At 35.7% G+C, this 24,507-nt stretch overlaps 1 protein-coding gene across 2 annotated transcripts in view; it reads left to right on the top strand.

The window, feature by feature from the left end:
• Positions 1–24,507, top strand: part of RASA2 (RAS p21 protein activator 2) — a 117,973-nt gene that overhangs the window by 39,192 nt on the left and 54,274 nt on the right. For both annotated transcript variants that reach the window (XM_026497158.4, XM_026497157.4), the window contains exon 5: positions 6,420–6,496. In XM_026497158.4, coding sequence (XP_026352943.1) covers positions 6,420–6,496 — 77 coding nt within the window. The remainder of the gene's footprint in view (positions 1–6,419; positions 6,497–24,507) is intronic.

Below are 24,507 nucleotides of genomic sequence, written 5' to 3'. Positions count from 1 at the left end.
TAAGAGAAAAGGTATGTTTTATTAATTCTGACTTTGAGGAGAATCCTAGAAGTCTGTGATTTCATCTCTTCTGACCAGGATGCTCTGTTTACTCTCTTAATAAACTAGTCTTGGGAAAATGTTATTCATTCAAACCATGCCTGAGCCCACCTTGCAGAGCCTTTCATTCCCACACCCACCCTTCCTGTTGTTCACATTTCTTTTTATTTGAAAGGGTATCATAACTCTTTTAAAGCTCTTGTTTCCTCTTGCCAAAATAAGGGGTCTTACAGATCAATATGTGAGTAAAGATGTATGTTTAGCCAAGTAGCTTAACTTTCTCTTTGTTTTTGAAAAGTCTGAGTTGCTCTTAGAAATTGTTATTTCTATCTAAAGGGAATCCTTTTTTTATAACTCTGTTTATTTATAAAATATGGTAAGGATTGTGAAACAATTGTGAAACCCGAGGACATACTGCAAGCAGAATTCTTCCTCTCTCAAAGAAGTTATAATTTACCACTGTGACTCAAACAGACGTTTAAGACAAGAAAAAAGTGCTGCATATACACCCACAGATATTTGCAAATAAAGTGTCTGTGTCTCTGTTTCCTCATAACCTCTCAAGCATTCTCTTTGATTAAATTCTCAAAAACTTAAGTACTTGTATATAAAACCCCTTTGTAAGTACAAAATATAATTGAAACTTTTCCTGTCTTATTCACTCGACCTCATTTTAATGCTCTTTTCTTTCCATTTGGCATTAACCCTCATTCAGATCCCACTTAGCCACTATCATGTACTACCCAGGTGAGAGGCAGTGTGACGAAATGGAAAAGATTTTACACAAGAAGTCAGAAAATTTAGGTCCTAATTTTCATATGTGGTTACTTCACTGACCTTGAATTTTATTTCTACAAAATGGGGATAAAAGTTGCCGTGTTGACTCATACGATTGCGAGAATTAAGTGAAATGTCTTTAACACTGTTGTGAAAGCTGTCACTTGCTACACAAATGTAAAATACCTGTCTACCAGCGGTCACTCAGGTGGACCTTTCCGTTTTCATAATGTAACTTTACCAAAAGGCAGATAGGAAAGTTTTAAAGTATCAGTTTTCCTTTTTAATTGTTTTAACAAAAAGCAAGATAAGAAAAGGCTTTGAGAATTTGGTGTAAAATGAAATTTGAGGATCATTTTAAGATGTAGTTTTTTGAAGTTCCAATAAAAATATAAATATAGATATAAATTTACTAAAGTATTTAAGGCCCCCAATTCTAAACAAGTAGAAATCTCTCTAAAATACTCTGTGTAATTCTTGGAGATGGTATTGGAGATTAGTACTGGAGAACAAGCTTTTATTTAGTGGTGTATGTAAAACTCATCTCTGAATCATAAAAATTCTGGAAATAACATTTAATTGTTAGAGATAATGTCAGCGTTTTTTATTTGTTATGAGTGATTTTCATGACCATGAGTTATTAACCTTTATAGGTCTTCTGCTTAAATGATGCTTAATTAGTAAGATCTAATTCTTTAAAATACATTTTAGAGGGGCGCCTGGGTAGCGCAGTCGTTAAGCGTCTGCCTTCGGCTGAGGGCGTGATCCCGGCTTTCCGGGATCGAGTCCCACATCGGGCTCCTCCGCTGGGAGCCTGCTTCTTCCTCTCCCACTTCCCTGCTGTGTTCCCTCTCTCTCTGGCTGTCTCTCTGTCACATAAATAAATAAAATCTTTAAAAAAAGATAAAATAAAATACATTTTAGAAGGAACAGTACTTTAGTGGGTGGGAGGCATACAGAACACCTCTCAGATTAATATGGTACTATTGGAAGTATTGTTTGGCCCCAAACCTGATCTGGGAATACTAAATTAACTTTGTCAGCCTAGAAAAGGTAGAAGAAGAAGCCTATGATTCATAAAAATCCTACTTTGTTAATAAATTTGTTCTTGCATAAAGTTTATAAAATTTTACAAAAATATCATGGAAATAAGAGCAATTGATGGAGCCATAGGAGAAAGCTATGAAAAGGATTGAGTTCAGTAGGAATTCCACCTAATAATTACTGTTAGTGATTAAACGGTACATACCAAGCACAGTATTATGTACTTAATATTTATTTTCTCATTTAATCTTCAGAAAAGCATTATGAGGTGTAGGTAGCATTACCCCCATTTTACAAATATAGAAAATGGATTCAAAGAGGTTAAATGACAGCTCCAAAATCAGAACTAAAGGTGATGGAACCATGGTTCCAATAGAGATTTAGTCTGATTCTAAAATTCCTAATCACGGTGCTTTACTGCTTTTCACTCTTTGTACTTTTGGTCATGAAAAGCCTTCAACAGATTATTAGGAGGGAACATGTGAGCATAAGGAACAGAAGCCTACTCAAATTAGCTCAAAGAAAGAGGGAGGGGCATTTGAAAGTTCCTGGGGAACTTCTTGGAGTCTAATTACAGGAACTTCAGTATGGCCAGTGAGAGCTGGAAGTTGTCAGGCATTTACTGCCTCTGAAGTGGAGGTTGGGTTCTTACAATAATAAACTAGATACAGTTCACAGAGTCAAAATTGTTTTTGCAAAGATTTTAATTTCTCATAAAGTATACGAAAATATTGGGGGTTTGTTTGTTTCTGGTTGATCACTACGTAAAATAGTTGACTTGTATTTGGGACCATGGCAAATAAAAAATATATATTGTATTTTTAGACTGTGGACTTCCATTCAGTGCAGTCATAGATACTACAGGGGCACTTGGGAGCTGAGATGCAGATTCATTTGTTCCTACTCATATGCTCCTTGTGCTCATTGAGAAATAATGCTCAGTGTTTAAATACTGTTTTTTCCTTTCCCTCTCATTTTGTAAAATGAATAGTTAATATTTTCTCTCTGTCTTGCCCTCTCATTTTAATACTATTTACTTTGCAAAATGAAAGGAAAAAAAATACTAATGATGAGATTCCCTTGTATTCTTTTTGTACATCTGATGAGATTACATGTTTCTCGCTTCTGCTTCTCTCTAATCTCTTGTTGACAGCTAAAAAAATGCCCACATCAGCCTTTGAGTTTACATGACCATGTAGGTGCTCACTTTTTGAGATCTGATTTAGTTCTCTGCCACAATTTAGAGAATTTGGCCCAACAAGAATCAGAAGTCTACGGCATTCTAATTGGTATGGTTGTGGGAGGGGGTCATAAAGTCACTGTAGAGCAGTCCTTTTTGGGGCTTTGGGTAGACATGACCCCTAAGAAAGGGGTTTAGGTAGAGGAAATGATTGGCATTTCTGCTTCAGAGGGGAAGATGTTTAATTTCCTAGCCCTACTACTAATTGCCATTTGTACCCCAAACAGTTGCTAACCTGTTGTTGACTGAGGCTCTTCGTCTTTGAAATGAGAACTTCAGTGTATAGGATTCCCTTTAGTTCTGAAGTTGTAGGCAAGTAACATGCAGAAACGTAATTTAGCCTTGAATTGAAAAGATCCCAATAGTAGTAAGATGGATTTTATACCAAAACAGTTGAAAATTGTAAAGAACAGCAAACCTCTTGTATTGTTTCCCAGATGCTTTGTTATTGCTGTTAATAATGTTATTTTCAGTTTTTTTTCAAACATTCAGTATATTATTAATATTTCGTGAGTGAGTTTTTCTGCACTTTTTTTTTTCTGTTCTTTTTTTACTTTTGATTTATAGTTACTCCCTGTGGCTTGAAACATTCTCTTCTGAACCCACTCTGGTCTGCCTTCATACCCCACAATGGGCCAGAGGGAGAACACAAAGGGCTCTCACTAATGTTACCCATGACATTGTGTTAATAAGTCTGGTGGACATTTTTCAGTCCTCCTCTTACATGGTCTTTCAGGAGCTTTTCAAATCCTGACTACTCCTTTTTGAAGCATTCCGTGCCTTAGTTTCTCGTTGTGGTTTTCATCCTACTTCACTTGGTGCTCTTTCTACTATTCTTTGCCACACAAATGAAGTTAATTTGTTTTGTGTTGGTGCCTCTATGTATACATTCTCTTTTGGCTTCAGTGATTTGCAGCCACGTTGTTAGCTACGACTCACAACAAACTTGAAATATTTTTCCTTTCTTTAGTTCTTAGCTGCTGTGATAAAGAGCATGCCTTCACATAAGACTGATTAAACCATATCTCTAACATGGAGAAGTTGGTACTCTGATTAATTAAGGCTGTCTGTCTCACACAACTTGTACAAGCAGTAAATCTAGATGTGCTGTCAGTCATGTCTTCTGATGTAATTACTTAGTTAATAAGTCTTTACCAACAAGCTTATCTTGAATTTCTGGATCATGCCATAAGTTATTGATTGTTTTATGGTTGTTGTTTTTAATATGGCCTCTGCCCTACCTGTTTATTTTTTATTTTTTATTTTTTTAAAGATTTTATTTATTTATTCAACAGAGATAGAGACAGCCAGCGAGAGAGGGAACACAAGCAGGGGGAGTGGGAGAGGAAGAAGCAGGCTCATAGCAGAGGAGCCTGATGTGGGGCTCGATCCCATAACGCTGGGATCACGCCCTGAGCCGAAGGCAGACGCTTAACCGCTGTGCCACCCAGGCGCCCCACAGTGCTGTGATTTTTAGTTGTGAATGCAATTATTATACTTCTACTCTATTTTAACAGTTTCTGTTGTTTTAGAGATAGAGTAGATCCTAGACATTTCCTAAGAGACAGTTGGGAGTGCCCTGTTAGCATACAATTTCTACCATAAAATGCATACATGTTAAAATAGTAAAACTGCTTTGAGATGTAAATGTTGATGCAGTTGGCTAGGCCCACTCACTAGGCAAGTGACACGCATATGCTGGCCTGACAGCAAAGGTGATTAAAAAATACAGTTGTGTAATATTAAAAATTACTACATATCATGGACCTCTTCCGGGTCACTCTGAAATAGTAGGGGTAGTGAGTATTAAAACAGGATTAATGAAAGACCTATTTTATAAATACTTGTGCCTGGATTTTTAGTGGAAAATTTGCTTAATTTAGTTCCAGTTCCACCTAATAGCCAATTTTGCTACTACTGTTGCCTTTGTTTCTTTAGAGTTTAGCTTTCTCATGCAGACTTTTGCATTGAGATCCATCAGTCAATAACTTAGTATCCATCTAACCCCGAGCTTTGTAGTTAGTGGACATCAAATTCACTCTCATAGAGCAAACTCCCCTCCCCCAAAATAGTGAGGCTGATTCAGGTTAGATTCCTGTGAAAGAATGTCTGATAGGGGTTATTCCAAAGAGGAACAGTGACTTGATAATGAACTTTCCTACTTCTGATGAAATTACTTATGTCTCAGCCCCTAGACATCACACCCCTGAAATCTCCACTGTGGGAATTTGTCTTGTCAACTGGGTGGAGGTAATCCAGGACTGATCTTAACCACTTTAGAATTGCTCATAACCAGTTTAGAATTGCTCATCACCACTCGCAGGGTGTAACTATCAAGCTCTAGATTATATTATTCCTAAACCTTTGTTTCATGAGACGTTTATAGTTTGCTTTAAATTTATACTGCTGAATTTTTTTTTTTAAGATTTTATTTATTTATTTGACAGAGAGACACCCAGTGAGAGAGGGAACACAAGCAGGGGGAGTGGGAGAGGAAGAAGCAGCCTCCCAGTGTAGGAGTCTCATGTGGGGCTCGATCCCAGAACGCCAGGATCACGCCCTGAGCCGAAGGCAGATGCTTAACAACTGAGCCACCCAGGCGCCCCTATACTACTGAATTTTTTTAAAATCCTTTTATTGATAGTTATTGAAGAAAGTACTTACTTATGTTCAGTGTCCCATTTTTTCATCAGTGCTCTTGGTCGTATATTGTTATCTATCTTTATTGTCTCCCCGCTAGACTGTGAGCTTCTTATAAGCAGTGATTGTGTCTTATACATCTGTTGATTCCTACCTAGTCCTACAGTGCCTACTAAAATATAGTAGATATTCCATAAATCTTTAATTTTCAGAAAAATGTTGACAAATTGCATCTTACTAGCTTTAATTTAGTTTTATTGTTTTAGAATTGTATGATTTCTCTTGACCTTTAATGATACTGCCTCTGTTCTTATTGATGATTTATCTTTTCTGGAAAACAAATCTATATTTTATAATCTGCTTTCATTTCAAAGTTTCCTAAAACATAAATGCTGTCTTTTTTTTTTTATCCATGGTAATTGAGATTCATAAATACTTTTTGAACTGGGAATTAAATTCTTAGTTTGGAGCACCAAGTCTGATACAAGCATTTGACTTCTAGATCTACATTGTTGGTTATTAGTCATTTAATAAGTACTTAATGTGGGCAAAGCCATGTGGTAGGGATCACTAAAATTTAGTTAGTGAACAATTAAATATTATTGGTACCATCTGAAAAAGTACTTACCGTTAATATTTCATCAGTAAAGTAGACCATTTTTTTTTTTTCTCATTATAGGGTAAAGTTCACCTTGAATTAAAACTGAATGAACTGATAACAGAGAATGGAACTGTGTGCCAGCAGCTTGTTGTACAGTAAGCATATTTCTTTTATGGAAGTCTCCATCATGTATTCTTTGAATCTTAAGACAACACCTTATTTTATATACTTCAGAAACTTTTTTTGAGAAATGAAACTCTGCTGTGTCATTCCTTTATTAAATTGATTTCCAATTTGTCCTCTCATACCTACTGTACTCAGGTTATGATAGGTCATTAATTCATTCAACCTTATGTAGTAAATGTGGGTTAGATGGTAGAGATACGCAGTAGGCTGTTACATGATCCCGGCTAAGCATATCTAACTCCCTGGCAGGATGGAGTTGGAAAGGCTTCCTGGTAGAGGGCTTCTAGAGACTCTGATACCACAGAGCTGAGCATTAGGAACCCTGGGACTAAAACTAAATGGCTACCTTGGGATGTAGCAGTATCGATTCTTACCTACTTTAAAATTCCTCTTTTGCCCTCGAGTCATTTTTTGTGGCTCAGACTCTAATCTTCTAACTGCTCTGGAAATACAGATTTCCAAGCCCAGTCCAGTAATATCCTTTAAGATATTTTTTTCTTTGCAAGAAAGGATCCAGTCCAAGATCATGTATTACATTTAGTTTATACGTCTCTTTAATCTCCTTAACCAGTAATAATTTTTAGCTTTTCTTTATCCTTCGTGTTATTGAGATTTTTGAAGAATACAGGCCAGTTACTTTTTTTTAATGTTTCTCAACTTGGATATACCTACTAGAAACAGCTCAAGATTTGTTTGTAGTATTTTTCCTCCAGACAGAACATATAGTTTAAGTGTTTGGATTAGTGCCTTCCACCATTCCCTCCCTTGCTCACTTTGGTTATGTTACAACATTTGAAATAGTTGGTTTGTTTTGGTTTGTTTGCAGACACTTAAATGGTTCCCCCCCATCCTTGTTGTTTACTTTTATTTTTTTAATATGAGAATATTAGCATGACTTCAGAAGTCAAAACTCTACAAAGAGGCCTTACTCAGTGATATGTTTTAGTCCTCTCTCCCTACACTCAGCACCAAGAAACCATGAGCTGATTTTGGTCCCTGTATTTTTGCCTTTTCCAAAATGTCATGTGAACGATTCATGTAATATGGAGGCTTTTGTGAGTGGCTTCTTTCATTTAGCATAATGCTTCTGAGATTCATCCACATTGCTGCACATATCAGTAGTCATCTTTTTTTAGGTGTTAATTTACTTCTTGTCATAACTTGGTATAGATACTGTTGTATGACAAAACAATGCACAGATTGGTTAAATAAGCCCAAATTCCTTCAAGAAGTAGTAGTCTGGATTTGAATTCTGACAGTTTTGGTTTTTTTTTTTTTTTAACTTTTTTCTTTTGAGGTAATCATAGATTTATAAGAAATTGAGAAGTATGGAGAGGTCCTATGTACCTTTCACTCAGTATCCTTCAGTGGTTACATCTTATATAACTATAATACAATATAAAAACCAGGAAATTGACATTGTGCACTGTCTAGCATATTATATATCTTTTATCATATATGTAGATTTGTGGTAACCACCGCAATCAAGATACAGAACTGTTCTATCACCATAAAGATCTCCCTTATGCTACCATACTATTATAGTCACACCCACTCCTTCCCCCACTACTATCTGTAACCTTTGGCAACCTCTGAGCTGCTTCCAGAGCTATAATTTTGTCATTTCAAGAACATTATGTAAATAGAGTCTTATCATATGTGACCTTTTGAGATAGGCTTTTTTCAATCAGATCCATCCAGTTGTGTGTAATTTCTTATAGACAGAATATAGTTAGGTGTCACTTTTTAAAATCCACTTTGCCAGTCTGTCTTTTATTTAGTGAATTTATAGCATTTACTTTTAATGTAATTACTGATGTATTAAGCTTAAATCTGCCATTTTTTGGGTTGTTTTCTGTTCTCTATTTTACTTTTTACCTGTTTTCTTTTTCCTCTGGGTTCCTTGAACATAGTTTTAGAATTCCATTTTGATTTATCTGTACTGTTTTTCTATCTATAGTATATCTCTTTGTATAGTTTTTCTAGGTACGGTTTTTGGTGGTGTTTTAGGTATTACATTGTACATGTATAACTTACCGTAGTCTATTGATATTGCCATTTTACTGGTTAGAATAAAGTGTAGAAACCTTACCTTCTTTTAAGTCCCTTTACCCTCCACCATTTGTAATATAGTTGTCTTAAATATTTTCACTGGGTACGTTGAGAACCACATCAGTGTTAACAATTTTTGCTTCAGCCATCTAACACGATTTAGAAAAATTAGAAAAGAAGGGAAGACTAAGTTCATTGTATTTACCCATATTTTTGCTCTTTGCTTTTTTTCTCTATTGATTTTTTAAGATTCCTTCTTTTATCACTGTTTTATGTTTAGAGAATTTCCTTTTACCGTTCTTTTAGGGTAGGTTTATAAGTGACACATTCTTTTAGTTTTCCTTTATCTGAGAATGTCTTGATTTCTTTTCTTTATTCCTGAAGGATATTTTAACTGGATATAGAATTCTTCATTGACAGCTCTTTTTTTTTCAGCACATGAAAAATATGTCACTTCCTTCTGGTCTTTATGGTTTTTTAGTTCATTGTAATCGTTTTCCTGGGCAGGTAATGTGCTTTTTCTCCCTGGCTGCTTTCAAGAGGTTTTGTCTTTGGTCTTCTATGTGTTTCAGTTTGACTATGAAGTATTTTGGCATAGATTTCTTTGGGTTTATCCTGTTTGGTGTTCAATCAGCTTCTTGAATCTGTATGTTTATGTCTTTTGCCAAATTTGGGAAATTTTCAGCCGTTATTTCTTCTAATACTTTTATCAGCCCTGCCATCTTTCTCCTCTCCTCTTGAGATTTAAATGACATTAATGTTAGATGTTCTATTATAGTCCTGTAGTTCCCTGAGGCTCTGCTCTCCCCCCCCCCCCCCCAGTCTGTTTTCTCTGTTCATGTTGGGTAATTTCTGTTGTTCTATCTTTTAAGCTCACTGATTATTTCCTCTGTCCCCTCCATTCTGCTGTTGAGCCCATGTATCAAGTTTCTTATTTTGGTTTTAAGTGTCAAAATTTCCATTTGGTTCTTCTTCATATCTTTTATATCTTTGATGACTTTCTATTTTTTTGCTGAAACTTTTCCTTTCATTTATTTCAGTTGTGTTTGTAAATGCTCATTGAATCATTTTTATGTTGGCTGCTTTTACATCTTTGCCAGATAATTCCAACATCCATGTTATCTCAGTGTTGTCATCTGCTGATTCCTTTTCTTTTTTTTCTTTCTTTCTTTCTTTTTTTTTTTTGGTTTTGGGTTTTTTGTTTTGTTTTGGTGGTGTTTTTTTGTTTTGTTTTGTTTGTTTGTTTGTTTTTCATTTAAAGTTGAAGATTGGTGTTTTGGTATGATGAATGGTTTTCAGTTTTACTCTGGACGTTTTGGGTATTATGTTATGAGACTCTGGATCTTATATAAGTATTCTGTTTTAGCCAGACTCTTTGACACTCTGCTGGTGAATAGAGAAGAGTGCCTGTTCATTACTGTCAGGTACACATAGAAATCCAGGTTCCTGACTCAACCTCTGCTGATACCTCTGGGGGGAAGAGTGAAAAGAGTTCCTTATTATTGCTGAATGGGAGTGGTAGTGTAGGCGCCTCGTAGTCCTCTCATGTGGCCACTCTGGCTGGGGTGGGGAGGAGTGCCTCGTTACTGCTCCATTGTGGCCTCTACTGACATGATGGTTGAGAGGATTTAGTAGTTACTATAGGTGGTGAAGGTATTGCCTTCCTGCTCAGCCTCCTCTGACATCACCCTGGCATGAAGGGGAAGGAGTGCCTCATTGTTACCGGGGGGATGAAAATCGAGGTTCCTCTGGTGGTCTCTACTAACACCACTGGGGGAAGGGGCTTCTTACAGCTTGCCAAAGGTGGAAGTCGAGGCTCTCTCCTCAGCCTTTGGTCTTTGTTGATGGAGGTTTGGGTGGAGCCACAGTGTTTTTCATGTTGTTTGATTAGAGTAAGTGGTTTTTTTATCATCTAAAAATGTTTTCTGTCTTGCTAAGCTGCCCAGTTCCTTGTCCTTTGGCTAGAGAGAGCTGGCTTTTTCTTAGGGCATTTTTTGTCCATGCCCACAGGTGTGCATGTAGCAATCAGTCTGATTGCTAGAGAAAAGCCCAGGGAATTCACTCCCATGTCTTCCCTTGGGTTCCAAGATCTCTAATTGGTTTGCTTCTCTTCACTTTTCAGAGTTTTCTTATGTTCGTTATATATTTAATGCCCAAGATTTTTAGTTATACTTGGTGGGAGGTCTAGGGAGGCATGCAACTACTCCATCTTGACTTGGAACTGGAAACCAGTTTTTTTTCTTTCACAAGTAGTATTCCGTTTGTTTATTCACCAGTTGACGGATGTTTGAATTGTTTCCAGTTTGAGGCTATTATAAAGAAAGCTGCTACAAATGTTCACAAGTAGATCTTTATATGGGCATATGGTGGTTTGTATTCTTTCCTTCTTTCTCTTTTTCACTTAAACCTCCATGGTCCATACTCATTGGCCTGCAGTAGCAGAGCTCCAGTAGCAATTTTGTGGAATTTATCATTGATTTCTCAACTTTTAGAAGTATTTTAATTCCATGGTATTCTCTCTTCTGTAGTAATGCTGCAGGCTCAGTTTTATGTGTTGTTTTCTTTGTGCCACTTGCTGAACTCACAGCTGGGGGATAATGTGTGGAAAGGTTCATACCCTAGCATTTACTACTATCCTCCAGACCTGGAAGCTCCCCACCGCAGCATTTCTTAAGTTTCACTAAGACTTCTGTCCATCGATCTTTACCACATTCTTACCTGCTTTTATTTTTCACTTCCCTCTGGGTCGTTTTCCCTGATCTATCACTGTAATCATTTTTTCTTGCAAGTTCCCTAACTTCCTTGCTTTTTTCGTCATCCATCTCATTTATCTGGAACAATCCTACTATGAAGGAACTCATTTTTTTCCTCTGCTTTCAGACTGTACCTGATTATTGCTGGACAAAATCACAGACTGATTTTACTTTAAATTCTTGATCACAGACCTTGCATGGGTACTTAAAACTTCCGTGGAGTTTTACTGTGCTTCTCTAGTAACACCTGTGAGAGCCTCCATTGCTACAGACTATAAATTGGTCACATTTTCCTGATTCTAAATCTGCAAACCTGTATCGACATCCATCTTTTTGTCCTTATGTTATAGTAGAGGAGGTGCCCCTTCTTTTATTGGGGGTGAATTCTTCTGTCTGAGCTCTGGATTCCATCTATTTCCCCCACTCACGGACTTTGCTCCTTCAATTATTCCTCCTTCTGTTTCATCAGCTTCACCTTCTCTCTTAGATTTTTCTCATCAACGTGTAAGTCATGTTCTAGGATCTCCTATCCTAAAAGGCAAGCCTCCTCAGACCTCATATCCACCCCACTCTCCCAGCTGCTGTGCGCATTTCTCTGTTCTCCTTTGAAGGCAGACTTCTCAAAGTAAAATCGTCTAATAGATACAGGGTTGTTTGAATGTGTGCGTGTACACTAGCTCTGTTCACACAGAAGGCCTAGAAGCAATGTCAGCCCAGTAGCAGTGAACATAGCATCCATACCTTGGTTTTTAAATATCATTCTCCAGTTAGTACTGTACAGTAGATCTTTTTGTGATGATGAAAATGTTTTATAACTTAACTGTCCAGTATGGTAGCCACTAGTCATATGTGGCTATTGAAAACTTAAACTATGGCCAGTACAGCTAAAGAATTGAATTTTTAATTTTGTCCAATTTTAATTAATTTAAATTAAAAAGCTGCATGTGGCAAATGGCTACAGTATTAGAGCTTCTCCAATAAAAAGAACCTGAATTTTTTTTTTTAAGCATTGGCTGACTCAGGACTTGAACATGGAAAAAAAATACAAGATGAGCTCAGAGCATCTGTGGAATCAGAAAGTAAGAAAGTACTAATAATAATCATAATCATAATAATAATGGCATGTAGAAAGGACATTGAAGCCAACTTGAAAGAGCTCCAAGTAACCAAACTGGGACAATTTGAGCATCAAAATAAATAATGAAAATTAAAGAATAAGTCCATGAGGCAATGCTATCTAATAAAATATCCACGATCCAATGCTGATACATAAACACGTTGGGGAGAAAGTATTACTTTTTCCTTAGTAGAATTCTAATTAATGAATGTAGGACAAATGATGGAAATAGGAAATAAACATTGGCATACTACAGTAATAATTAGTGCAGGGATAAATCATCTATGAATGCTAAATAAGTGGGCATAAGTATGAAGACAAACAGCATATTTGCATACTCTCAAAAACTCTCTCCATGAGATGTGTGGTAGATACCAACTTAACCTGTGTGACGCAAGTTAATATCACTGGTAATGAGACATCTAGTATTGAGAAGGAAACCAATATGCATAATTTCAGTCTAATCAAGAGGAAACTTCAAATTCAAATTAGGGAATATTCTACAAAAGAACTGGATAGTACTGGCAAGATCATGGGTTGAAGAAGAAAAACTAAGGAAGTGTTGTAGGATAAAAGAGACTAAGAAGATATGACAACTAAATGCAATGTGAGATCCTATATTGCATCCTAGACCAGAAAAAGGACATGGGCAAAATTTGAGTCAAGTCCATAAGATTAATTAATATTATCATTAACTAACATTGTATCAATGTTATTTTCCTGTTTCTGTAGTTTTCCTCTGGTTAAATAAAATGTTAATACTATGTGATGGGTATATAGGAACTGTATATATTATTTTGCAAGTTTTTTTTTTTTTGTTTTTTTTTTTTGTTTTTTTTTTTAAGATTTTATTTATTCAACAGAGATAGAGACAGCCAGTGAGAGAGGGAACACAAGCAGGGGGAGTGGGAGAGGAAGAAGCAGGCTCATAGCGGAGGAGCCTGATGTGGGGCTCGATCTCATAACGCCAGGTTCACGCCCTGAGCCGAAGGCAGACACTTAACTGTTGTGCCACCCAGGCGCCCCTATTTTGCAAGTTTTTGGAAGTCACAAATTTATTTCAAAATAAGTTAAAAAAATTGAAAATAAAAGTTAAAAAAATTGTCTCTATCTTGTGCATTTAACTCAGGTCTTTTTTCTGAGCTCTGCACTCACACATCCACCTGCCTTTTTGGCATTTTTGCTTTGATGTCTCACAACTTTGCAAATTTAACACATTTGAAACTGAAGCATTGACTGTCATATCTGTACAGTTCCTCCCCATAGCCTTAACAGTTGGAACCACCATGGACCTAATTACCTAAGCCAGAAATCTGAGAGTCGTTTAAAATCTTTTCTCCTTTCTGCACCCACACACTGGGTCCCTTTCTTATTGATTATATGAGATATTTCTTGACTTTTCTAATTTTTAATATCTATTGACATCTTCAAACCAGCAACCATTTGTTACCTTTACTATTTTGATAGTCTTAGCTGGCCTTCTACTCTGCAGTCCATTCTCTCCATACCAACTCAGAGCAGTCTTTTAAAACATAAATTAGGTCATGTCATTCCCCTGATGAAACACTTAGTGATTCCTATTGCATTTAGGATAAGACCCAAGCCCTTTAACTTGGCCCATAAGATTCTCCCATGTTCTGATGCTGCCTGCCTGTCAGATTTCATCTTCTGGTACGCTTCCTGTTGTTCATATGTTCACTGGCCTTCTCTCAATTCCTCAAATATGACATACTCTTCCTGTTCAGAGATCCACATCTGCTGTGCTTTTTTGCCTGGCATGCCCATTCTTCTAGATTGTTCTTTCTCATCCTTAAGTTTCAGCTTAAGCATCACTTATTTTAAAATAGGGCACCCTATTCTTTTTTTCTTAATAGCACTTGCCACTATTTCTAATTATTTTTTTCTTTATTGCTTGTTACCTGTTATTTCAAATAGACTCTAAGCTCCATGAGAGCAGGAACATGTTTGTCTTACTCACTTCATCACCTCCAGAGCCTGGCACTAATAGGCGCTAACTAACTCTTTGAAACAACTAAATGAAAAAAGGTAACATTTGTCTTCTTAAAGGATGAATAGAAAGTAGTTTGCCTAGAAAAAGTGAGTTTTTTTTTTTCCAGAAGGAAAGAACAATATAGGCAAAAGTATGGAAGAAGAAACATGGTGAGGAGGGAGGGAGAATAATTAAAAGCGGTTTGATGTTGCTGAGCATATGAAGCTCAAAGATTGGTTAGATACTGGTGAGATAGGCTGGAGCCAGATCTTGGAGGCTCGTACGTCCCATATGAACTTATGAAACTTATAAGAGCTCATGGAACTCTTGAAAAATTGTAGACAATAGAGTAATATGGACAGAATTTGTGAAAGATCAGATTTGTGACAGCAGTAAGTGTAGAAACTGGGAGGTGAATTTGAAAGTTATTAGGTGATCCAAGTGAGAGATGATGGATTCTGCACCCGAACAGTTGTTACAGAAATGAGAGAAGAGGACAAATGAAGAAATAAAGAGTAGCATCACTAAAACTTACTGATTAGATACAGATAGTGAGGAAGAAGAGAGAATGAATCTAAGTGTGGCTCCTAGATTTCTAGATTGTGTTACTGGGTGGGTGGTGGTGTTTACAACAAAGAGAAAATTCTAGAGGAGGAGCTCCTTTAATAAGAGATGGTGAAGAGTTGAGTTTTAGCCGTTCTTGGACATTTAGGTAGGGATTTCCATCGGGCATTTGAATATAAAAATCTTAAACTCTGTGGTGAGATCTCATATAGAATGTAAAGTTGATGGTAGTTGTAGCCATAAGAATAGATGTGATAAAAACAGCCCTAGAGGGAGGTTATATAGTGCAAAGAGAGCAGCCGACTGAGAACAGATTCAGCAGTAGAAGTAGAATAGCATGAGAGGAAAACATGAGGGAGACAGGTAATATGAGGAAAATTATTCGAGTGAAGGCCAAGGAAACCAAGAAAGAAGGCTTTAAGGAAGGAGGGAGTGATCAGAAATATTGCATGCAGCCAAGAAATCTAGTAAGAAAAGCCCTGAAAAATATGGATAGCATTTGACACTCAGGGGACTTAAATGAGGAGAGTTTCCATAGAATGATGAATGTAGAAAAAGTAGATTTCAGTAGGATGAGGAGTGAAAGGGAGGTCAAAACATTTGGAAAGACAAACAGAAAAATTAAATAGGTTCTGGGTGACATGAAGTCCCGGCAGTGATTATTATATTAGAGAAAAAGACTGAGGGAAAGAACCTGGTGCGGGGGGAGGGTGAAGAGAGAAAAACAAGTTGAATATATGGTTGTTTGTCACTAGTATATAGAAATTAAAAAAAAAAATAGTTTGTATTCTGCAGCCTTGTTACATTCACTGATTTGTTCTAGCTTGTTTATAGACTCCATAGGATTTTGTATAGGTGATCATGTCATCTGTGAGTAGACAGTTGTACTTCTTCAGTCTGGATACCTCTTATTTCTGTTTCTTGCCTGATTACACAGGCTAGAACCTCCAGTACGATGTTGAATAGAAGAAGTGAGAGCAAACGTCTTTGTCTTATTCCTTATTTTAGGGGGAAAGCATTCAGTTTTTTTGCCATTAAGTATGATGTTAGCTGTTGTTTATCAGGTTGAGAAAGTTCCCCTCTGTTCCTGATTTGCTGAGAATGTTTATCAGGGATGGGTATTCAAATGATCTTATCCTTTTTCTGTTTTCATCTGTTAATATGGGGAATTTTGTTGATTTTTAAAGTTAAACCAACCTCCACTTGGTCATGTTGTATTGTCATTGTTGTATGTTGTTGGCTTTGATTTGCTAAAATTTCGTTAAGGTTTTTTGTATCTATGTTTATGAAGGATGTTGGTCTGTAGTTTTCTTATAATGTCTTTGGTTTTGGAATTGGGAATAATGGCTTCATTGAGTGAATTGGGAAGTATTCTCTCTCACTTTTTCTTTTCCCCCCAATTTTCTGGGGTTTTTTTGTACATAATTAATATAATTTATTTTTTACATGAATAGTTTAAGAATTCACCAGCAAAGCCTTCTGGGCCTAAAGTGTTTTTGTTTTGTTTTTTTTGGTGGGAAAGTTTTATAACCAGAAATTTAGGGTTTTTTAAAGAGATACATAGCTATTTAGATTTTTTAAAAGTAATCTTTGGTAATTTGTATCTTTTAAGAAATTTGACCATCTATTCTGATTTGTCCAGTTGTTTGGTGTAAAGTTGTTCAAGTTACTCCTTTTTATTCTTTTAATGTCTGTGGACTTTGTAGTGATGTCATGTCACTCATTCCTAATGTTGGTAATATGCGTCTGTACTCTGTTTTTCCTAATCAGTCTATCTAGAGTTTATCAATTTTAATGACCTTAAAGAGTGGCTTTTGATTTCATTGATTTTTGTATGTTTTGTTTTTTATTTTGATTCCCATTCTGTTTTTGTTTACTTTAGGTTTAATTTGTTTTCCTTTTAAGTTTCTTGTGATGGAGGCTGAAGACAGTGACTGAAAACCTTTCTTCTTTCCTAATGGAGGTTTTTAGTGCTATCCATTTTCTTCTTCTGAGTACTGCTTTAACTGTATCCTTCAAATTTTGATATGCTGGGTTTTCATTTTAATGCAATTCAAAATATTTTATAGTTTTGTATTATTCTTCAACCCATGGATTATTTATATATATATGGATATATATCCATGAGTTACTTTGTTTCCAAGTATTTGAGGATTTTCCTGATATCTTCTTCCTGTTGATTTCTAATTTAATTCTGTTGTCAACATATTTTGTATGGTCTGAATACTTCTCAATTTGCCAAGACTTGCTTTTTTGGCCACAAAGTGTCACATAATCTTGGTACATGTTCCAAGTGCATTTGGAAAGTATGTGTTTTCTGCTTTGGGTGGAAAGAGGTTTTTGTTTTGTTTTTTTTAAGATTTTATTTATTTATTTGAGAGAGAGTGAGCGGGAGAGAGAACACATGAGCAGGGGCAGAAGGAGAGGGAGAGGGAGAAGCAGACTCCCCACTAAGTAGGGAGCCTGATATTAGGCTCAATCCCAGGACCCTGGGATGATGACCGGAGCCAAAGGCAGACACTTAACCGACAGAGCCACCCAGGCGCCCCTAGATAGAGTATTTTTAGTAAATGTTAATTGTGTCAGGTTGGTTGACAGTCTTATTTAACTTTCATTCTTAATTGCTTTATCAGTTTTTGAGAGGGGGTGTTGCTATCTCTATTTGTGAATTTGTCTATTTCTCTTTGTAGTTCTATCAGTTTTTGCTTCATTTATTTTGTAGCTCTAATGTTAAGAGTTTAACATTTAGGATTGTTATAACTTCTTAATAAATTGAATTCTTCACTATTATAAAATGACTCTCTTTATCCCTGGGAGTATTCTTTGTTGTGAAATCTACTTTGCTTGATATTAATATAGCCTCTCTGGCTGACAGGCTGGCTCACTTGCTCTTTCTTTCTTTCTTTCTTTCTTTCTTTCTTTCTTTCTTTCTCTTTCTTTCTTTCTTTCTTTCTTTCTTTCTTTCTTTTGGCTGTTTTTCTTTCTTTCTCTCTGTTTCTTTCCTTCCTTCCTTCTTTTCTAATTTAAATTTAGTATTATAAAATTTTTAACCTAACTTTGATTTTACACTGTATCTCTTTCCTCTTATATTGGAAATCTTAATCCCTGACAATATTAACATAATCAGAGTTGTTTTTTATTTTTAGGATTAAGTTTAATTTTACTTTTGAAATATACAAGTTTCTTATGTTTCCAAAGTTAGAACTTACATGAGGTATGTTTGGAGAAGTGTCACACTCATTCCCAACCCTCTATCCTCCATATCACAGTTAATTAGAGAATAGAAATTTACCTTACTCTTTTTCACAACTACATGTAATTCCACCATATAGATTTACTATCAGTTATTCAGCCAGACCCTTACTGATGAGAATTTGGGTTGTTATCCATAGAATCAGCTTCCTTTTGATTAGTGTTAGTATGTATTTTCCCATTCTTTTAACCAGAACCTCTGCTTTTTAATTGTGTTTAGACCATTTACATATCAATTAATGTGTTTATTGCTCTGTCTTCCTGTTTGTTTATCTTTTCTTCTGCCATATCCAATCTTTCGTTAATCCACTCTGTGTTTTTTCATGTCAGACGTTGTGTTTTTCATCTCTATAGAGTTCCAACTTTTAATGTTTCTTGTATCTCTATAGGGATATACAATATATGAACATATGAATACATGAACATATGAATATAGTTTTTAAAATTTATTATTTTTAAATTCTAGTATAATTAACACAGTGTTAATATTGGTTTTGGGTGTACAATATAGTGATTCATCAATTCTGTACATTTTTCATTGCTCATTATGATAAGTGTACTCTTAATCCCCTTTACCTATTTCACACATCCCCCCACCCGCCTCCCCTCTGGTAACCATCAGTTTGTTCTCTATAGTTAAGAGTCTGTTTTTTTGATTCTTTGTTTTGTTTTTTAAATTCCTCTTATGAGTGAAATCATGTGGTATTTGCCTTTCTCTGACTGATTTGTTTCACTTAGCATAATATCCTCTAGATTGATCCATCCATGTTGTTGCAAATGGCAAGATTTCATACTTTTTTTATGGCTTAGTAATATTCTACTCTGTGTGTGTGTGTGTGTGTGTGTGTGTGTGTGTGTGTGTATATACACACTTCCTTTTTATCCATTCATCTATTGATAGACACCTGGGTTGCTTCCATAATTTGGCTATTGTAAATAATGCTGCAGTAAACATAAGGAATGTGCATATATCTTTTCAAATTAGTGTTTTCGTATTCTTTGGGTAAATACCCAGTAGAAGAATTACTGGATCAAATGTTAATTCTATTTTTATATTTTTGAGGAAGCTCCATCCTGTTTTTCATAGTGGCTGCAACAGTTTGCATTCTCACCAGCAGCACGGGAGGGTTCCTTTTTCTCCACATCCTTGCCAGTGCTTCTTGTTTCTTGTGTTTTTTATACTAGCCATTCTGACTAATGTGAGGTGATACCTCAGTGTGGTTTTGATTTGTATTTCCCTGATGATGAGTAATATTGAGCATCTTTTCATGAGTCTGTTGGCCATCTGCATGTTTTATTTGGAGAAATGTCTGTGCACGTCTTCTGCCCATTTTTAAATTGGATTACTTGTGTTTTGGGTGTTGAGTTATATAAATTCTTTTTGTATTTTGGATACGAACCCTTTATTGGATATATCATTTGCAAATATATTCTCCTATTCAGTAGCTTGTCTTTTAGTTTTGTTGGTTGCTTCCTTTGTTGTGCTTTTTATTTTGATATAGTCCTAATATTTTATTTTTGCTTTTGTTTCCTTTACCTGAGGAGACTTATATAGAAAAATGTTGCTGTAGCCAGTGCAGAGAAATTACTGCCTGTGCTCTTCTCTAGAATTTTTATGACTTCAGATGTCACATTTATGTCCTTAATCCATTTTGAGGTTTTTTTGTATATGGTGTAAGAGAAAGTGGTCCAGTTTCATTCTTTTGCATGTAGCTGTCCAGTTTTCCCAACACCATTTGTTGAAGAGACTGTCTTTTTCCCATTTCATATCCTTGCTTCCTTTGTCAGAGATTAATTGATCATATAATCATGGGTTTATTTCTGGGCTCTCTATTCTGTTCCATTGATTTATATGTCTTTTTTTTGTGCCAGTACTCTCCTGTTTTGATTACTACAGATACGTAATATATCTTGAAACCTGGGATTGCGCTACCTTCAGTTTTGTTCTTTGTTTTCAAAATCGATTTGGCTATTTGGGGTCTTTTGTGGTTCCGTACAAATTTTAGGATTATTTATTCTAGTTCTGTGAACAAAGCTATTGTTGTTTTGAAAGGGATTGCATTAAGCGTGTAGATTGCTTTGGGTAGTACGGACATTTTAGCAATATTCTCCCAATCCATAAGCATGGATTATCTTTCCATTTGTTTCTGTCATCTTCAAATTCTTTTATCAGTGTATTATAATTTTCAGAGTACAGATCTTCTACCTCTTTGACTATGTTTATTCCTAGGTATTCTATTATTTTTGGCACGTTGTAAATGGGATTTTTTTCTTAATTTCTCTTTCTGCTGTTTCATTGTTAGTGTATAGAAACGCAATGAATTTCTCTATATTGATTTTGTATCCTGCAACCTTACTGAATTCATTTAGAAGTTCTAGTTTTTTGGTGGAGTTTTTAGGGTTTTCTATATACAGTATCATGTCATCTGCAAATAATGAAAGTTTTACTTCTTCCTTACCAAATTTGAATGCCTTTGATTTCTTTTTGTTTTCTGATTGCTGTGGCTAGGACTTCCAGTATTATGTTGAATAAAAGTGATGAGAGTGGATATTCTAGTCTTGTCTCTGATCTTAGAGGGAAACCTCTCAGTTTTTCCCACGTTAAGGATGATGTTAGCTGTGGGTTTTTCATATAAGGCCTTTATTATGTTGAGGTATGTTCCCTCTAAACTTACTTTTTATCATGCACGTATGTTGTACTTTGTCAAATGCTTTTTCTGCATCTGTTGAAATGACCATGTGGTTTTCATCCTTTCTCTTCTTGATATGCTAGTGTAGATTTATGAATATTAAACCTCCTTTGCATTCCAGGAATAAATCCCACTTGATAATGATGAGTGATTTTTTTAATGTATTGTTGGATTTGGTTTGCTAATATTTTGCTGAGGATTTTTGCATCCACTTTCATCAGATTTTGACTTGTAGTTCCCTTTTTTTTGTAGTGTCTTTATCTGGTTTGGGTATCAGGTAAATGCTGGCCTCATAGGAATTTGGAAGCTTTCCTGTCTCTTCTATTTTTTGAAATAGTTTGAGAAGAATAGGTATTAACTCTTCTTTAAATGTTTGATAGAATTCACCCGTGACACCCTCTGGTCCTGGACTTTGTTTGTTGGGAATTTTTTGATTACTGCTTCAATTTCATTGCTGGTAATTGGTCTGTTCAAATTTTCCATTTCTTCCTGATTCAGTTTTGGAATGTTATGTGTTTCTAGGAATTTATCTATCTCTTCTAGGTTGTCCAGTTTGTTAGCATATAATTTCTCATGACATTCTCGTATAATCTTTTGTATTTCTGTGATGTCAGTTGTTATTTCTCCTTTTTCATTTCTGATTTTGTTTTTTAGTCCTGTCTCTGTCTCCCTCTCTCTTTGTCTGGGGATTCTGTCTAAAGGTTTATCAATTTTGTTGATCTTTTCAAAGAACCAGTTCCTGGTTTCATGGATACATTTTATTGTTTTTTAAGTTTCTATTTCATTTATTTCTCCTCTGATCTTTATTATTTCCTTCCTCCTACTGGTTTTGAGTTTTGCTGTGCTTCTTTTTCTAGCTCCTTTATGTGTAAGACTAGGTTGTTTATTTGAGATTTTTATTGTTTCTTGAGATACCATTATAGCTCATATTTTTTTGATTCTTTGTGTTCCTGATTATTTTCTTTTTGATTCTAGACATTATGAAGTTTCTGGATATTTTTATATTTTTATCAGTATACTTGAGGACCCAGTTAAGTAACTTGGAAACAGTTTCATTCTTTTGTAGTTTGCTTTTAAACTTTGATGGATAGAATAAGAGCAGCCTTTGGTCTAGGGACTTACATTTTTTCAATCATGAGGCGGCATCTGTGAATTACCAGGTTTCATAATATGGCTGGTAGGACCTTATGGTAGCCATTTGTGGGCTTCAGGAATTGTTCCCTCTGCTCTTTTTTTTTTTTTTAAGATGTTATTTATTTATTTATTTATTTATTTATTTGAGAGAGAGAACAAGCAAAAGAGAGCATGAGTGTGGGGAGAGGGGCAGAGGGGGAAGAGAAGCAGACTCCCCGCTAAGCAGGGAGCCCAATGCAGGGCTTGATCCCAGGACCCCAGGAGCCCCCAGGCCCTCTGCTCTTTTCAAATGATTCTTTCCCTAGCCTCAGTTTCCTCACCTGTGTATGTTTATCAACACTGAGCTAATGACTCGGGGGATTCTTGTAGCTCTTGGAAGTTTCTGTCTGTGTAGCTTTTCTTTTGTCTGGTATTCTGCCTTGGGAACTCTAGCTCCCAACTGACAACTCTCCCTCTTCTTCTCAGAGACACCTCTAGCAGTAAGCTGGGACAACTGGGGGCTCACTTCATTTCTTCTCCCCTCAGAAATCACTATCCTGCACTGCCAATTTTTTTTTTTTTTTCAGTTATTTCAGGCAGGGCAGTAATTCTGTTCCCTGTTACTCCATCTTGGCTGTACATAGACATTAACACTGTCTTCTGGTTAAAAACAAAACAAAACCTCAAGGAAGAAATTCAGGTCATTCTGTATTTTAAACATGTTTGGACTAAATTTATTTTCTTTGCAGTTTCTAGAAAATGTATTAATATCAAATGTCATATTTAAACAATGTAAGATGATTTAGTATAGTAAGCTCATTTTCAGCATAAGTTTTCTGCTCATCCTTGGTTTATGATATGAATTTGCTTAACTTGCTGATTAGAAGAATAGTTGTATTCTAGGTAATTAGAAAAATATTTCATGACATGCAGTAAATAAAATAATTTGTGTGTAGTAGTATTAAGCTCGTCAGAAAACAATTTTAAAACTATCTTAATTTAAAAATTAACACTTGGGATGATTTTGATAGATTCTTCTGGCTTATGGGCATCATTGTTTTTGCTTTGTGGAGTATTCTTAGAGAAGTCTTTGTATAATGAACTGCATTTTTCTCAGTTTTTTTTTTTAATACCTCATAAAATTATAGTGACTTTCTATAATTAAGATTTCTCATAATTAGTGTTTACCTGAGATAAATTTGGTATTACAAGGAGAGTAATACAATAAATTCAGGTGTAATAGGGAATGTAGAAAGACACTGGACTTTAGAAACTAAGAAAGTAGAAGTTGGGTCTTGGCCCACTTTGTACAAGTTGTATTACCATGTTAGCCTTATTTTGTTACTGTCTCACATAATCTTTTTGGGCCTTATTTTCTTCTTTAAGGTGTTTTTTCTCACAGGCAGTTGTGGGAATTAGAAACATTTTGTGAAAATACATGGTAAACTACAAATGCTATATAAAAACCAGGTATCATTTTGAGATTTAGCCTGAGGATTTTAAGTTTCAAACAGTATATAGTTGGAAAATTTGACTGTACCTAAGCCTAACATTAATAACCAGAATTATTATCTTGGCCTGTGCTTTCTTTGGTTAGTTTCAGAAATTTTTAAAATTTGATTTTTGATACCCAATTTAATAGAAATGAGTCATATCATTTCTTTCTCTACTCGGCAGCGCAGCATATGCGCTTCACCCACATATACGGTCTGTGGGTTGTAGAGAGAAATAAGGATGTTGCTCAATAGCCCACATCTTTCAACAAAGAATACTTTTCAGCAACTCTCATGAGTTTCTCTTAGACATTAGGAAATGCAGACCCTTAGACATTAAGCTAAATTCATGAAGTCAGTGTTTAGTGAGAAAATGTGAGGAGCAGACCCTTAAGTTAGATTCTTTGTCCTCTCTAAATACCAGTAGAGTGGATTAGAAGACGCTGGTTTTTAAGTTCTGAAACATTTTCTACAGAATAATACAGGAGCTGTTACTGAGAATCAGAATAAAAGGCTACAGAATTGTGGGAGGCTTGCCCTCTATTTATGAATCAGATTTTAAGTGGAAACCACAGTCGTTTCCTTGTTTCTCATTCATGCTTTAGCAGAGGATGTGATGCCATAGATCTAGCTTGGTTTGTAGTTTCTCCTGTAAGGTTCACACCACATTCTTTTCCTCTTTAGAAGCCACAGCAGTTTTAATATATTATCAAACCACAGAATGTACCTTGCTGGATATTTAGTGAGGGGATGTGTGTTACGTATTATTTGGTAGTCCCAGCACTGATTGTGGCGGCGTAGTTTAAGTCCTATTTCAGAGGTACAGCGTAAGTAAATAAATGCACAGTATAAATAGATGTATTTGGGGCAGGTGATATATAGGCATACATCTGCAGACTTGTGGAAAACAGTTTTAACTCTTGAATATATTAATTTGTATTTAAAAACAATGCTTT

This window comes from Ursus arctos, unplaced genomic scaffold, assembly GCF_023065955.2.
Source record: "Ursus arctos isolate Adak ecotype North America unplaced genomic scaffold, UrsArc2.0 scaffold_20, whole genome shotgun sequence".
NCBI lineage: Eukaryota > Metazoa > Chordata > Mammalia > Carnivora > Ursidae > Ursus > Ursus arctos.
This window is presented reverse-complemented; position numbering and strand designations above follow the sequence as displayed.